At 39.5% G+C, this 16,272-nt stretch overlaps 1 protein-coding gene across 1 annotated transcript; it reads right to left on the bottom strand.

Annotated features, from left to right (window-relative positions):
• Window positions 1-965: 965 nt before the first annotated feature.
• LOC139708631 (glycylpeptide N-tetradecanoyltransferase 2-like) lies at window positions 966-15,007 on the bottom strand (the record flags this gene model as incomplete). The annotated part of the gene is made up of 10 exons (XM_071620570.1): window positions 966-1,016; window positions 2,480-2,617; window positions 5,655-5,819; window positions 6,937-6,996; window positions 8,201-8,311; window positions 9,232-9,340; window positions 10,115-10,285; window positions 11,151-11,267; window positions 13,710-13,801; window positions 14,883-15,007. Coding segments are annotated over 10 exons (1,109 nt in total), but the record flags the coding sequence as incomplete, so codon positions are not given.
• Between the last annotated feature and the right edge of the window lie 1,265 nt (window positions 15,008-16,272).

Genomic DNA, 16,272 nt, shown 5'->3' with positions numbered 1-16,272 from the left:
TGATGGAACAATAATGCGCCTTGATAGCAAATACGATTCTCATCACAGTCGGACACTTTAAAATGTAGCGTGGATGTTCTGATCTTCACATCTGTTTCACGTTTGATAAAGGTAACATTTCAGTCAGATATGGCTCTGAACCATGGTAGATCCATACCTCAAGTATGTATGCCATTACAACCAGCCTTACTGTGTTCACAGTATCTTCTTCCATTTTCCAAAACAACTCCATGAGGTGTAAAAGAAGTGTCCTAGAACTCTATTCCCAGGATGAATACTGATTTCTTTTTTAATCGGTGCGACATAAACATAACCTCACTCAAATCAAATGCACTCCCCACTAAATCCAACACCTGTCAAAAAAATCTTGCCTCTTGAAGCTGATGTGAATGCAAAAATGACATCAAAAATCACGTAGCCAACTCGCTCCACACAAGGCATGCTCACCTCGGCTATATGATATCAGCAAAGATCAGTACACCTTTAGTTTACTGCACCTGCTATATGTATTCTGGCTTCGTGAATGGGAACCTAACAGTATATAATCACAATCTACACAGTTTGTTGATAATGATAATTACATCCAAATTTCTCCACATGTTGTATCCATGTCGATAAAACACAGGCAGACATGAGGATTGAGGAAGAAGCGCTGTCTAGCCATGGGCATCATTGTTATATCCCTGGGATTGGGAGAGAAAAATACAAAAAGGTCCAAGAAATGAACTCGTAACAGGAAAACATTCCCGCACAAGTTCCACAGTCATATTCCCGCATCCTCCTCTGCTCTGTGCATGTTTGATGCACTTTTTGGGAAAATCCACATAGCCACCCTCGCTGGGCAGTGACAGAAGCCGAGCCAACGCATATTGAAGGCGGAAAAGCTTGCCATTCCCTCGCAGGGATCACTGGCTGCGGGGGCTCTGGCGGGACAAGCACCATTCCGCGGTCACTGTTGTACCATGGTCAGTAGGAGGAAGATGACAGGCCACGCCTTACTGTAGTACTAGCCCAATCTGCAGCAAGAGGAAAAATATGGCACAATTAGCATGAGACACCAAACACACTTTGGGACAAAAAACAAACAAACAAACAAACCAAAAACAACATATAACAACAATAATGATAATGATAATATAAAAGTAGACATTTAATTTGCAATTCAAAATTAGTAGTTGTTGGGTTGCTTTAATTACTGAAGAACAAGTGTCTAACAAACAAAGATGAATCACTGAAGAACAGCGTCTGACAAACAAAGGTATTTTAGTTGCCTCTGCAAAGACAAAAAACTTACATCAATGAATGAATTAAATATATATAGTATTAAAACTAAATAGGAATAACTTTAAAACTTAATCAAAGCTTGGAACAGCTTGACAATCCACTCCTAAATATATGTCACAATTATGACTTTTCCATGTATACACCATAAGTAAACTAAATGGATGTGTATAATGTACATGTATATTAAATCTGTGAATAAAATCAAAATCAAATCATATCAAATTTAGTACCTGACTTATGAAATAAGAATAGATATATGAATAACTGGAGTAATCAATAAAAAACACACACATTGCCAAAACAAGAGAAAATAAAATAGAAACAAGAGATCAGATGTATAATTTATGAGGCAATCATTCACAAAACAATTAAAGGTCCAGTTTACCTTTGGGAGCAGTGACTTTAAAAATGTTCAAGATATCACATCTGATGCAAATGTGCAGGTCTGTTGTATCACAAAACATCCTACCATATAAAATTTTCTAATAGAGCCTATAGTATAAGGAGATATCAGCATTTTTCTCAATAAACCATAACTGTAGGCAGTTTAGTCTGGAAGCATTGTTATTGTTACTATAGTTCACATTTTGTGTATTTAACAATACTTAACATCGATTATACGGATTCAAATGTTTACAGTGGTTGTTTCTATCCCTAACTCACATTTTATAACTACTTTAAAGCAGTAATGCTGGGTTTTTGTTTCATCTGCAAATGGTAAATTATACCTTTAAAGGGTGTGTGCAGTTCTGGTTGAGGTGAGGATTAAGCTTTTAACATTTTGCGAGATATTCAGAAACCACTCTATGAGATGTCAAAGAGCATGCAATTCTAAGGGGTATCAAAAGTTTATTTAATGAAAATCGGTTTTGAAATGGCTGAGATATCCAAAAACAAGGTGAAACAAAGAGATCCTAATAAAAGGTGCGGCCTGTCGCCTTCTATTATTATCACTTTTTTTTACTATCTCAGCCATTTGAAAACCAATTTTCATCAAATAAACATTGAATCCTTCTTAAAATTACATGCTCTTTCATATTTCATAAGAGGTTTCTCATTATCTCACTTAGGAATGTTCAAAACATGAATCCCCACCTCAACCAGTACTGTACAGTCCCTTGAATTTTCATATTTAACAGCCACTGACGAGACAAATGTACCGACTGACAAAACCTAACGAGGTATTAAGACTCACTTCCTGAGGCTTCATGGTGGGACATTTCCAGTTGTAGATGTAGTATTGCAGGTTGCCGTCTCCGATGCCAAACTTGAGCTTCTCCAAGAAGTCCTTATTGTCCATGAGATCCAAAGCGTTGAACACATCAAAGTCATCCTGAACACAAGAGGGCAGCATACACAAGAGATAAATAAAAAAAAAGGAAAGAAAGACACATACATGATAACATTTCCTCATCTAAAAACACAGGATTTGCAATGGAAAGGCTGATTAGAAGTTGAAGTGTTGTCAGAAGCCACAAATAATACACAAAACAACCCGTCTTCTTACAAGACTACCACAAAAAAAAAAAAAAAAAATCTTCCAATAGAGTTGAATGCGGTGAAAAGAAAGATGTTAGCTCATCTTTAAACAAGTGTAGCACAAAAAAAGAAAGAAAGAAATGAATTTACCCCGTTGTAACAAATTCCTTGGGACCGGCAGTTTTCTTTTGTTATATCAAAAACTTCCTTTTGGCCAAACAAATAAAGTATTAAAAGATACAGTCGACTCTCGTTATAACAAAGTCCTTGGGAGCGGCAGTTTTCTTTCATTATATCAAAATTTTGTCATAAGGAAGAAAGAAACAATGTAAACTAGAGATTGTAATTTGTCATTACTGACAAATTAAGGTGATCCGATTTTTTTTTCATCAATGATTCGAGACCTGATCGCAATAGGCATGACCATACAGGTTTCGTCTGTTGTTAAAAACGTTGGCCGTGTGATGTTTGAATTCTCGTTTAGAAAAGGGAGTCATATCTGCCATCTTTGGTACCAAATTCCGTATACACTAGATAACGAAGATACAACAACAAATACATACGACCTTTGACCCACCTTTACACTCCCAAGATGGCATCTGAGGAAAAAGTGGTTATTTTGTGAAATGATTCTTGCGACATCGTCTATACGTGTGCAAAATATGGGAAAGATAGGACAGGTATTCGCCAAGATACAAGATGAAACATTTATGACCTTTGACCCTAATTTACATACCCAAGATGTTGTCCGATCAAGTAGTTGTTATTTTATGAAATAATGTACGTGACATGAACTAAACATGTGCAGAATATGGGGGTGATAGGGCGTGTTTTTCTTGAGTTATTGCAAAGAAAGTTGCAGAAAGAAAGAAATATCTCAATACATAGAAGATAAGCTTTAATTTCAACCAAGTTTTTTATCGTGATCCCGACATCCTATGAAATAACAAAATGAAATAGCGCAAAGTCTCAGCTACAACATATTAAAATCTGGGAGAAATTTACCGAAGGGTATGTGAGCTAGTGCTCGATAAAGACAATCATGTCAATTTTCACATTTAAAAAAATTCCCTCCCATAGAGATAACACGTCATAACGAAGAAACAAAAAGAAGTACATATGACCTTTGACCTCAATTTGCACAGACAAGATGGCATCTGAGTAAAAAGTGGTTATTTTGTGAAATGATCCTTGTAACATGGTCTTTGCGTTTGCAAAATATGGGAAAGATAAGACATGTATTCACTAAGATATAGGATGAAACACTTATGACCTTTGACCCTAATTTACATACCCAAGATGGTGTCCGATCAAGTAGTTGTTATTTTATGAAATAATGTACGTGACATGAACTAAACATGTGCAAAATATAGAAGTGATAGGGCGTGTTTTTCTTGAGTTATTGCAAAGAAAGTTGCAGAAAGAAAGAAATATCTCAATACATCGAAGATAAGCCTGAATTTCAACCAAAATTTTTGACGTGATCCCGACATCGTATGAAAAAACGAAGGGCACACTTACGGTAGCGTAAAGTCTCAGCTACAACATATCGAAATCTGGGAGAAATTTACCGAAGGGTAAGTGAGCTAGTGCTCGATAAAGATAGTCATGTCAATTTTCATTTCCAGAAAAACTGCACTCCCATAGAGATAACACGTAAACTGGTCAAATTTAACAAGGTTACTTTCAATCCATTTTTACGAGGTGATACCGTTATTCAATCAAAATGTTGTAATTTTATGTTTGAAAGAACATTAAATAAGCTACAACATACTGAAATCTGGGTGAAAATTGACAAAGGACTAGTGAGATACGCTCAAATAAACTTGAAATTTGATGACGTCATTTTGAAAATTTACTTTTTTTACTTTATTAAGAAATTTGCTATCTTTTAATCATTTTGTCAGCATTGCCACCCCATGAAATGACATGTACAACTCATCAGGTTTTAAAATATGTAAAGAAAATGGGGGGTCACCGTCCATCCTGACGAGTAAAATCGAATTTAAAATTAGCAGTTTTTTGGCATAGTTGCACTGTATATCGCCATTGACGCGCGCGCAGAATTTCAACTTTGACGGGCCCGTATGACGTCATATTGGGTCGCATTGATTTGAAACTTGGTATAAATATTCCTTAACATTTCAGACATCCGATCAAAGTGAAAAAACTGGAAATTTCAATTGCACATGAGCTGTGCGTGCGTATATGCGCGCGCGCGTACGCGTCCGTCCGATTTTTTCAATTTTTCAAAAAATGCTCTAAATGGTCTGAAACGTGTGCAAAAAAATTTTGAGCTCGATTGGAGCATACAAATATTTCAACGCGCGCGTACGCGCACGTTTTAAGAGAAAATATGAATTTTGAGAACATGAGTAGAATGCGCATAATTTGAAATATATGTGACGTAAATTTCATTGAAAAATTTCATTCCATTAATGAGATATGATTGAGAATGTGTTTTCATATAATGACGTCATAGTGACGTCACGGTCGACTGATCACTATGATACATTAGATTTTTCGTCTTTGGGACATGATGCATACATGGTATAATTTTGAAATTGATAGGCAGCGGACTTTCTGAGCTAACCTCTGCACAACTTTTGCGGAGAAATAAAGAAATAAAGAAGAAGAAAGAATCCGTACAGATACAGAAGGTGATCCGAAGGATACTCGGATCACCTAAAAATAGAGCAGACAATGCTTGGGCCTGAATTTTTACTTCGTTGTAACCAGAATTTTGTTATAACCGTTTTCGTTATAATGGGAGTACACTGTATATGGACAGTAATTTTGGGACATGAATTTTCACTATGCTGTAATGAAATTTCGTTATCAACATGTGCATTAAAACGGGAGAACACTTTATATAGTTCGTATTGACTGACCTGTTTTGCTAGCGTGAGGGCGTCTTGCATCAGAGCCTCCCAGGGGACAGTGGTGCAGACATTGTAGAAGGCATAGGCGGCTTTCAGCTGCTTGTGGACCGGATGGTGCATGATGGAGGAGGGGAGTGTGTAGAAGCTGATCATGTCTGTCACTTTCCCTTCATTCTTCACATTTCATGAGGTGGACCAAAAAACACAAGAAACCAGGAATGGATTGAAATTAATGAAATTCTTGTGTCAAATTGTTTTGACAAACTGCCCTACACTGAGGTATTTACTTTGATGGAGGGTTATTTGTAAATTAGTTGAATAAAAAGGCATGGACCGAAAAATTGCACTGAAATAAACACACCGTCAAGTTCGTGTTTCAGTGTTCATTAATACTATAAAAAGCAAAATGATTCCTAGCTTTATTTCTCTTGGAAACTGCAGATAACTGAAAGCTGATACATGACTAATGATAGTGTCAATTTGTTTTGGCATGTTTTTGCATTAAGAAAAAAAGAAACTAATTTCTCGGCTCCAACTAATTCATACTCTGATGTGTATAACACAGAATGCTGGTGTAATATCTCCGAGTAAGTGAATACAACCACTTGTTCATTTCTTCATGGTACACCAGATTGATTGTGCAATAGTTTCAAATAATGTCACACAAAGAAAAAGCCTGGACCAGGGGGCATGGTGTCCATTTAAAAAAAACAAACAAACAATAGATCTTACCACCTAGGGATGCTACCCTGCCAAGTTTAATGAAAATCTGTCATGTACTCATCAAGAAGTAGAAACTATACAAAGTTACAGACGACGAATGACAGATGATGAATGATGGCAATAGTTCACTTGAGCCTTTGGATCGTGATTTTCACAACGATCTCACGATACTGTATACACCAAATATTTCACCTTTTTTTTTTCTCGCGAATTTCGCGAGTCTGGTGCTATTCGCAAATTTAAAAACACACGAAAATATCAACTCTCATCCCTTCATGGATGTGATGCGCATGCATACATTTCTCCATTCAGTACTGTACTCCATAATCGCAAAGTTATCCACTTGCGATATTGTCACGAAGTCCCGATTCACAAAAAATTAGACTTGCTAATTATGGCGTATGCCGTATTTTGCCAAAGTTCACGCAATCAGTTAGCCAGGCTGCCAGGGGGTCCACGCAGGAGAGTCTCCCATGTATGAGATGCTTGGGGACGGAGTCTCTGCATGCTCCTCATACAAATGATGAACAACGCGCTCAGCAACAAGCGGGTAAATCTCTCCACTCACCTCAACGACAAATGTACAGATGATATTCGGTCTTGGGGTGAACCAGTGTGTGAACTCCGCCTGCAAATCATCAAATGAAATGTTTCAGATTATCGTATCATCAAAAGTTACTGCTATAAACACAAATATGAATGCTCCTGTCCCCTACCCCCATCGTCTTCATTCCTACCAGTAATCCTTGTAGTGTTTTGTTTGGGGTTCGACAAATCTGATGGCACCCTTTCTTCACCGACTGACTGATGTCACTCAAGTAATAATCATCTAAAAGAAATCATATTATCCCTTTAAATCAAAAGGACTGACTGCTGCATTATTACACTTGAGTGGATGTATGTAACACAGAGACTCCAACCCCAAGCACCTGCTGATCTGGAGATTTTCCCGCCCGAAACCCCTAGCAAACAGGAGACTCCAAGTTTATGTGTGCGAAGCGCGAAGTTCCTAGGATTCTAGATGTTCTCTGGTGCTATCTAAGGCTTATTTTTTCAACATACGATGGAAATAAGTAAGAAATCCTTTCCACCGGGAGACACAGAGCCAGGGCGGGAGAAATCAAATCTCAAACGGGAGAACGGGAGATTGTGCAAAAATAGGCTTTCGGCGGGAGATCTCCCGTCGAAAACGGGAGAGTTGGAGTCTCTGGTAACATATCTTACTTTACAGCCAGGTTAGGGGTGCAGTCCATTAAATGAAATAATAAATTAGGTTACAGAAAAAAAAAGAAGGGTTAGTCACAATGGTATTTGAATGTGATGATATTAATGTAAGGATTTGACAATATTTACAATGTAATTTTCCTTCAGGGATGGTATAGTATTGGTGGAAATGAGGACTGGCCTTTCAACATTTTGTGAGATGCCAAGAAACTACTCATAAAAATGGTACAGAGCATAAATTCTAAGAGGAATTTAAAGTTTATTTGATAAAAATCTGTTTTGGAATGGCTGAGACATCTCAAACCAAAGTAAAACAAAGTAATTGTAATAAAAGGTGGGTCCCACCTTTTATCAGGATTGCTCTAGTGTAGATATTTCAGCCATTTCAAAACCAATTTTCATCAAATAAACATTGGATTCCTCTTGAAATTACAAGTTCTTTCAGATTTCATAAGAGGCTTCTCAATATCTCACAAAAAAAAAATAGAATCATGAAGTTAGGTCTCAACCAAAACTATATGATCCCTTTTAAGCTAGCTGCTCAACAGCAAATATATTTCTAAAGATGAATGTCTACTGCTTGTTGCCTATAGGCTGCATTGACTCACCAGATCAAAGCTTGGGGCCAACTTGAACTTCTCTAGGTACTCTGAGAGCAGCTTGTGACATTGCTTCATATCTTTGGCTTGGATGGGACGCAGGCCTGGTGTTTTTGTTTCCTGGAGGAGGGCAAACACAGAGACAGTCACGGTGTCAATTCTTTCAAACCCGTCATCAACGTCAATCTTCCCAAAGTGTGCACTTTTAAAAATCACAAACCTGCCATAATTGAGTTCTTCTTGCCATAAATAAGACTCTGATTCTTATTAGATGAGGAAGAAATACATTCAAGTCGAGTACTTCAGCAGGCATTTTGGCCCAAAGTCCTGAATGAAGTTGAAATGAAATCCATGGCTAATACTGTATACGCTATATATTTCGCGAGGGTTTTATTTTCGCGAATTTCGCGAGTCGGGAGCTATTCGCGAAATTAACAACACGCGAAAATATTACCTTCCAAAATGAATCCCTTGCCTTGATGATACAAAAATTTCAGTACTAGTTTACCATGTCACGGCTTACCGAACAGACCATACTGGCTAAGCTTGTTTACGTACATATAGCACGTCCACGTCTACTTACGAACACTGCAGAGAGCCAATCCATTATCGCAAGGGGACCACTCATCAGAAATCTAGCGCGATGGACTTATCCACTTCAAAAATGTTGAATTCTAACTTACTAGTTCGCAGAGTTTGGTAAGTTTTTTTCATGCAGTGTATAACTAGTATCATTCTTATTTGCTAGTAAGTTGAAAATTCACACTTTCTTTGCCACTTCATATTTTCTCTGGTCCCCCAATCGCGAATTTAACCACTCGCGAAAATGTGTGACAGCGGCAATTCGCGAAAATTTATGTACGCGAAAATTATAGCATATACAGTACTACAGTGTAAGTCACTGGACTAACACAAGCACAAAATAGGCATACCCTTCACATACATATATCAGTGTGTGTCTATTATTGATGTATGGTGGGATATACATTGTACGATGTGTCATGCACATTTACAGTCAAAATTTGCATTATCACCCTCACCTCAGGTAGTTTGTAGAGCTTTATCGTTCGCTGCAGGGTCATGTTTCGACCTAGATGAGAAAACTTGACCTCCACGAGTTTCTTGGGATTCAGTGATCGATGCCAATATCTCGAGAGATGACACAATGAAAAAAAATTGAAAACAGCACGGTTTGGGAATTGATAGATGAAATGTTGAGGACTTCTTTAGCTTGATAAAAGAACACTGTACTGAAGTATTTTCTTAGCTCACCTGCATTCATTGAATTTCTACCTTAATTTTCATGCATTCATTACATTGTCAAGGTAGCATTTGCTTAGATGAAGTTTTGTCTTTGTATAGTCTTATAGCTCATATATATTATTTGATCCATATGGGTTTATGTAATAATTGTGTGACCCTTAGTTACTGTGTTCTTTTGAGGTAATATACCGTCCATTGAATTGAATTGATACTTGTGTTACGCAGCTGTTAAAGGATGCAATGAATACAGATAAGCGAGCAATCATGATGCCAATGGCTTTTAGTCTTCTCTGAGGGATTAGGCAATGAGCATAAAGCACATTCCTGAGGACAAAACTGCTGCTGTATAGGGACCCAAACCAGCGACCTTATGATTGACTGTCCATGGTCTTATCCACTGGGTCACAACAGAAAAAATATGAAATGTAAACATGACTACAGATGGCAAATTCAATCCCCCCCCCCCAAAAAAAAGAGAGGTAGATAGTTCAGATGTTCCCAACAGCAACACATGACTGGGAACAAACAACACATAGAATACAGACATGATCTTATATTGGTCTGAAATTAGACATGAAAACTATCAGTGAAATGATGCAAATGTGATGGATTAGTAGAAACAGCTCTCGTTACAGTTAACGCAAAAAGGACACAACTCACCTGCACGTTGACACTGGCTTAGGAAGAACAACACCTGCTGTGTAGACGGCCTGAAATACTCCCGTAAGGTGCACCCGGCGTGTGATTTCTCGTATAAGGACTGGGGCGACACGTTTCGATCGCAGCTTCTTATGCACACACAGGAAGTTGATTTCTACCATTCTGACGACTCTTTGGACCAGATACAAATAGCAAATGGTAGACATAAACAACAACAACAACAATTAAAAATGTCATAACCATTCAACTGAAATGAAGATATTTTTTCCTCCATTTTTTTTCACATCACGTACACAAGAGAAAAACATGCACATAAGGATTTCAATTACTCACATCAAGAGAAACAGAAAAAAAAAAAATTATTAACAATATCAAGCTCCTGCCGAGGGCTACCTTGAAAGTGATCACAGCTCTACATAATCATTTGTCTCTAGTGGGACTGAGCATTCTGAGGTACTTTCGGGCAACTACCTTAAAGCATATCTAGGAGTTATAACCTTGTGGGCTGTCACAGGTATTAAACGATCACCGGTCAATCAAAGCTGAAGATTATACTTGGACTCCGACATCTTTCGCTCAAGATTACACGGGAGTTCTCAATACCCATCTCCAAGGGGTGGAAATTTTCATTTTGATTACTTCACTATACATCCAAAAAGGGTTATTATCTAACCTAATATGACTGTTTTGCTGTACAGTAAATATGCCAAAATTGGAGAGAGGCTTTTAACTGTTGAAAAAGATTTGAGGAACCTATCAAGAAATTAATGGTTCACTGTAGACATTTTAGTCTGTCGGGTACTGTGTGACTTCAGTTGAACTGATTTCTTAAAGGTGGCTGCTAAGAAAGCTGTTGATGCTGGTAAGTAAGCCATTTCAGGACCGATGGCTCAAAGTCCCCTCGAAGTGAGAATAAAGTACCTTGCCAAGGGGCACAACTGCTCCAGGCAAGGGACTTGAACCAGGGACTTTAAGAGTGACAGCCCACGGTCTAACCCACTGAGCCATAACACATGCCACTCATGAGGAGACTGACCTGCCATTGACCTTTATCCTTGCTGGGACTGCACTGATAAATCCCACCAGCTTCTTGTTGGCGTCCACTCGCACTGTACAGTGCCAATCCCTCAGCCAGCCTGGTGGGGTTAACGCCCTGTGATAAGAACCACAGAGACAAAACTTGAAAATATCACGCACAGAGAGTAATGTCTGTGATCTCTTCCAGACTACCATGTTCCACAACAAAGCTACATCCCCAAAGTATGGGAGATTAAAAAAAAGACGAAAATTTCACAATCATGAGAATGTCATCATCTTTCACTGGCAATGGGTGAGAAAACAGACACTGGACTGACCTTCATTTTCACTTTTTCTTTTTCCATCACCTGTCAACTCATTGACAATTAAAGGGAATCCTCCATTGATATAATGTTGATTTGTACGAAAACAGAAAACTAAAACAAGTAAATCAGTGAAAGTTTAGTGAAAAAAAATTCACACACACACTAAAAAACAAGAGACCCGCGGGTCTAGCGCTCACCTGAGTATCGCAAGTTCACCTTTCACGCAGTCACTAATCTAAATTATTCACAGCTCTACCAAAATTTGACGAGGCATTCTCAAGTGGAAGATGAAAATGTACAATAAGGGCCCAATTTTTTCAAGATTCCTTAATTTGGGGGAATTGGGGCCCCCTGGGGCCCTCTGGGTGGGGCATGGTGCCCAGTTTGATAAATTGAGATCCTGACCACCTAGGGATGCTACCTGCCAAGTTTGACAAAAATCCATCATGAGGTTTTCAGGAAGAAGATGAAAATGTACAATTCAGGCCCCCATTTGGACCCTTCCAACCACCCCCCCCCCCCTACCCCCAAGAGGGGCACCCCTGGATCTCCTATGAACAAACTTGAAACTACAGTCATTAATGTACTCACTCATAGTATTATCTCAGCTCTATAACTTCTGATTCTAGAGAAGATTTTTAAAGATTCCTTCATTTGGGGGGTTTGGGCCCCCTGGGGGCCCCCTGGGCGGGGCATGGTGCCCATTTTAACAAATTGAGATCCTAACCCCCTAGGGATGCTACCTGCCAAGTTTGGTGAAAATGGGTCATGGGGTTCTCAAGAAGAAGATAAAAATGTACAATTTAGGCCCCATTAGGACCCCTCCTCACCCCCCCCCCCCCCCCCCCCCCTGGGTCCCAAGGGGGGCACCCCTGATGCTGCCATGAACAAACTTGAAACTACAGTCATCAATGTGCTAACTCATAGTATTAACCTAGCTCTATCACTTCTGGTTCTAGAGAAGAAGATTTTTGCGGATTCCTTAATTTTGGGGGGTTTGGGCCCCCTGGGGGCCCCCTGGGTGGGTCATGGTGCCCATTTTAACAAATGGAGTTCCTAACCCCCTAGGGATGCTACCTGCCAAGTTTGGTGAAAATGGGTCATGGAGTTCTCAAGAAGAAGATGAAAATGTACAATTTAGGCCCCATTAGAACCCTTCCCCACCCCCCTCCCCTGGGTCCCAAGGGGGGCACCCCTGATTCTGCCATGAACAAACTTGAAACTACAGTCATCAATGTACTAACTCATAGTATTAACTTAGCTCTATCACTTCTGGTTCTAGAGAAGAAGATTTTTACAGATTCCTTAATTTTGGGGGGTTTGGGCCCCCCTGGGGGCCCCCTGGGTGGGGCATGGTGCCCATTTTAACAAATTGAGTTCCTAACCCCCTAGGGATGCTACCTGCCAAGTTTGATGAAAATCGGTCATGGGGTTTTCAAGAAGAAGATGAAAATGTAAAAAGTTTACGCACGACGCACGACGGACGACGGACGACGGACGACGCACGACGCACGACGCACGACGGACGCCGGACGAAGGGCGATCGCAATAGCTCACTTGAGCCTTTGGCTCAGGTGAGCTAAAAAAGAATTCTAAACTCTGCAATGTTTACAGAGTAAGAAAAATTGGCAAATCTCTGTGATGTAGGCATTGAGAATCTCTCCATTGCTTTGCATGCAAGATTTCACTAATTTTCAGGCTCAGGCCCCTTTTGACTCCAATTTTCATTTTTCTCAAACATTTGGGCACAGACAGAACTTTGCCGAGAAGAACACACAAAAACATATCTCTCTCATTATACACTAAAAACAGGTATGCAAAAACTTTTCTGAAGATGCGCTTTAAAGGGATCGTATAGTTTTGGTTGAGACCTAATTTCAGGTTTCTAACATTTTTTTGTGAGACAATGAGAAACCTCTTATACAATATGAAAGAGCATGTAATTCAATGAGGAATTCCATGTTTATTTGAAGAAATTGGTTTTGAAATGGCTGAGATATCCAAAACAGAGCGATTCTAATAAAGTGTGGGACCCACCTTTTATTACAATCGCTTAGTTTTACTTTGTTTTTGGATGTTTCAGTCATTCCAAACCCAATTTTCATCAAATAGACTTTGAATTCCTCTTAAAATGGTATGATCTGTACTATTTCATAAGTGTTTTCTTGGTATCTCGCAAAAAGTTTAAAGCCCAGTTCTCATCTCCACCAATACTGTACCATCCCTTTAAAGTGACGATGAAATGTACTGACCACTGTAGGAACTCTGCTGAGTAGTCAAAGCGGAACATGTTGTCATCATCTTCCACATAGTTTTCATTCAGGAGGTTGTAGAGTTCTTTCAGCTACACAAAAATTTCAAGTGTGAAATGGGAAAGAGGACATTACATCAGTGGCCTTCATATGTGTCTGTGTTCTCACAGATACAAATTTTCCTTTACTTTCAGGAAACATCTGAAACACCTGGCACACAAGGTAGCCAACATGTGGGCTGGAGAGACATACAAATCATGTAATCACACAGGATACAGTTCCTATATCAAGACATAAATTAGGATTTAGCAAGTAAACATGCGACAGGCAGCACACAGCATATTTTAGGTATCACTCATTAACTTCATTAATAATTGAATAGCAACAAATTACACAATATCAGTTGGTTCAAAATTTGCAGTAAACTTTCCTATTTTGTATCTTCTACAGGATATGTCACTGCAACTTTTTTAAGCTCAGTTTGATGTCCACACAGTTGTGTTCCTTTATTCTTTTTATTTATTTCCTTTCTACAGGCTACCTATTTAAATCTATAGCTAAAGTACAAGTAAATTTATAATTTATAACTTGTGTCTGTTGAATGCAAACTCTGGTTCAGGTGAAAATAACTATACTATACTATAAACAAAAATTTTGGTGTACATAAAAAATCATGCAAACATATCCCTTGAATTCACTGTTTCCTATGTCATTCTTTCCTATCTCTCCTTTCCATATTTTCTCCTTTTTCATTTCACTGCATTTCTACATCATTTCCCCAACAGTCTCACTAAAAAAGTTGACAGGTTTTATATATTTGAGTTGAAGTTCTAATAGACAGGCTGAATGCCACCTTTTTAAGATTGACACACGACTGGACAACACTGGTCATTACAGGTGAAAAACAAAACAATGAGATTGACACACGACTGGACAACACCGGTCATTACGGGTGAAAAACAAAACAATGAGATTGACACACGACTGGACAACACCGGTCATTACAGGTGAAAAACAAAACAATGAGATTGACACACGACTGGACAACACCGGTCATTACGGGTGAAAAACAAAACAATGAGATTGACACACGACTGGACAACACCGGTCATTACAGGTGAAAAACAAAACAAAACAAAACAAAAGAACTGACCAACCAATGAGATGACCTACCTCGATAGGACTGTGAATGTCCAGTGTGTCCCACGAGAAGCCTGTCGGAAGGGAGTATGGCTCTTGCCTGATGTCCGTCTTGTTCGCTTCTACCGGCTCATTTGTCTCGCTGTTGATTTCATCCTCTAAACACACACAAACATGCAGGAAGAAGGCAGATGAATGGTAAATCATTGTCGTATTCTGAGAAACTCAATCTTTGGGGATTCCATCCCTAAAGTATCAACGTGAATATGCAGATATGAATCAAGTTTTCAAGATTTTGCATGATACGCCATAGGGAGATTTTGATGCAGCCATTCTCTTTGTCATCAATGATCAGCTTACATGCGGTCATACAATCTGTAAGTTTAAGTTGTATTTTAAATGAAGGTATCGCACTGGTAAACAGATTAAAGCGAGAGAGCAGCGAATTCTTTGAATAGCCCTTGTACCGATACTATCAAGGCAACATCAGTTTGACACCTGCAAGTCTAAGCTCAATGATCACTGGAGACAGAAGCACAATAAATTTTATCCAGATTGCATGAATTGACCATCCCGTGGATACATCACATAACAAGAGACCCGGGGGTCACGCGCTCACCTGAGTATCGCAGTTTCACCTTCCATGCATTCTTGTACACTCTTACCTGAGAACATTGGAAACTTAGGTCTGCATATGGATCCCCCCCCCCCCTCTCAACTCAACTCCGGGGGGGGGGGGCAGGCAGCCCTGGATCTGCAATGAACAAACTTGGAACTAAAGTCATCAATGTACAAACTCATGGTATTAACTTTGCTTTATCATTTCTGGTTCTAGAGTGGAAGATCTTAAATATTCCTTAATGTGGGGGGGGGGGGGGGGGGGGCCTAGGGGCCCCCCCAAGAGGGACATGGTGCCCAATTGAAGGAATTGAGATTCTATCCCCCTAGGGATTCTACCTGCTAAGTTTGGTCAAAATTCATCGTGAGGTTTTCAAGAAGAAGATGAACATGTACAATTCAGGCTCCATTACAACTGTAGGACTTTTCCCCATCCCCTCTCCTGGGTCCCAAGGGGGGGGGGGGGGGGGGGGGGGGGGTGGGGGGGGGGGCACCCCTGATTCCGCTAACCCCAAGAATAAACTTGAAACTACAGTCATCAATGTACTAACTCATAGTATTATCTAAGCCCTATCACTTCTGGTTCTAGAAAAGATTTTTAAAGATTCCTTAATTTTAGGGGTTTTGGCCCCCTGGGGGCCCCCCAGGTGGGCCATGGTGCCCATTTGAAGAAATTGAGATCCTATCCCCCTAGGGATGCTATCTACCAAGTTTGGTGAAAATCAAATATGGCGATCTCAAAGTGAAGATGAAAATGTACAATTTAGGCCCCATTAGGACCCCTCCCCATCCCCCTCCCCTGGGT

This window comes from Diadema antillarum, unplaced genomic scaffold (genome assembly GCF_040938485.1).
Source record: "Diadema antillarum isolate AM-2024a unplaced genomic scaffold, OU_Dant_1.0 seq00001358_RagTag, whole genome shotgun sequence".
Taxonomy (NCBI): Eukaryota; Metazoa; Echinodermata; class Echinoidea; order Diadematoida; family Diadematidae; genus Diadema; species Diadema antillarum.
Note: the sequence above shows the minus strand (reverse complement) of the source record. Positions and strands in the feature narration are given on the sequence as shown.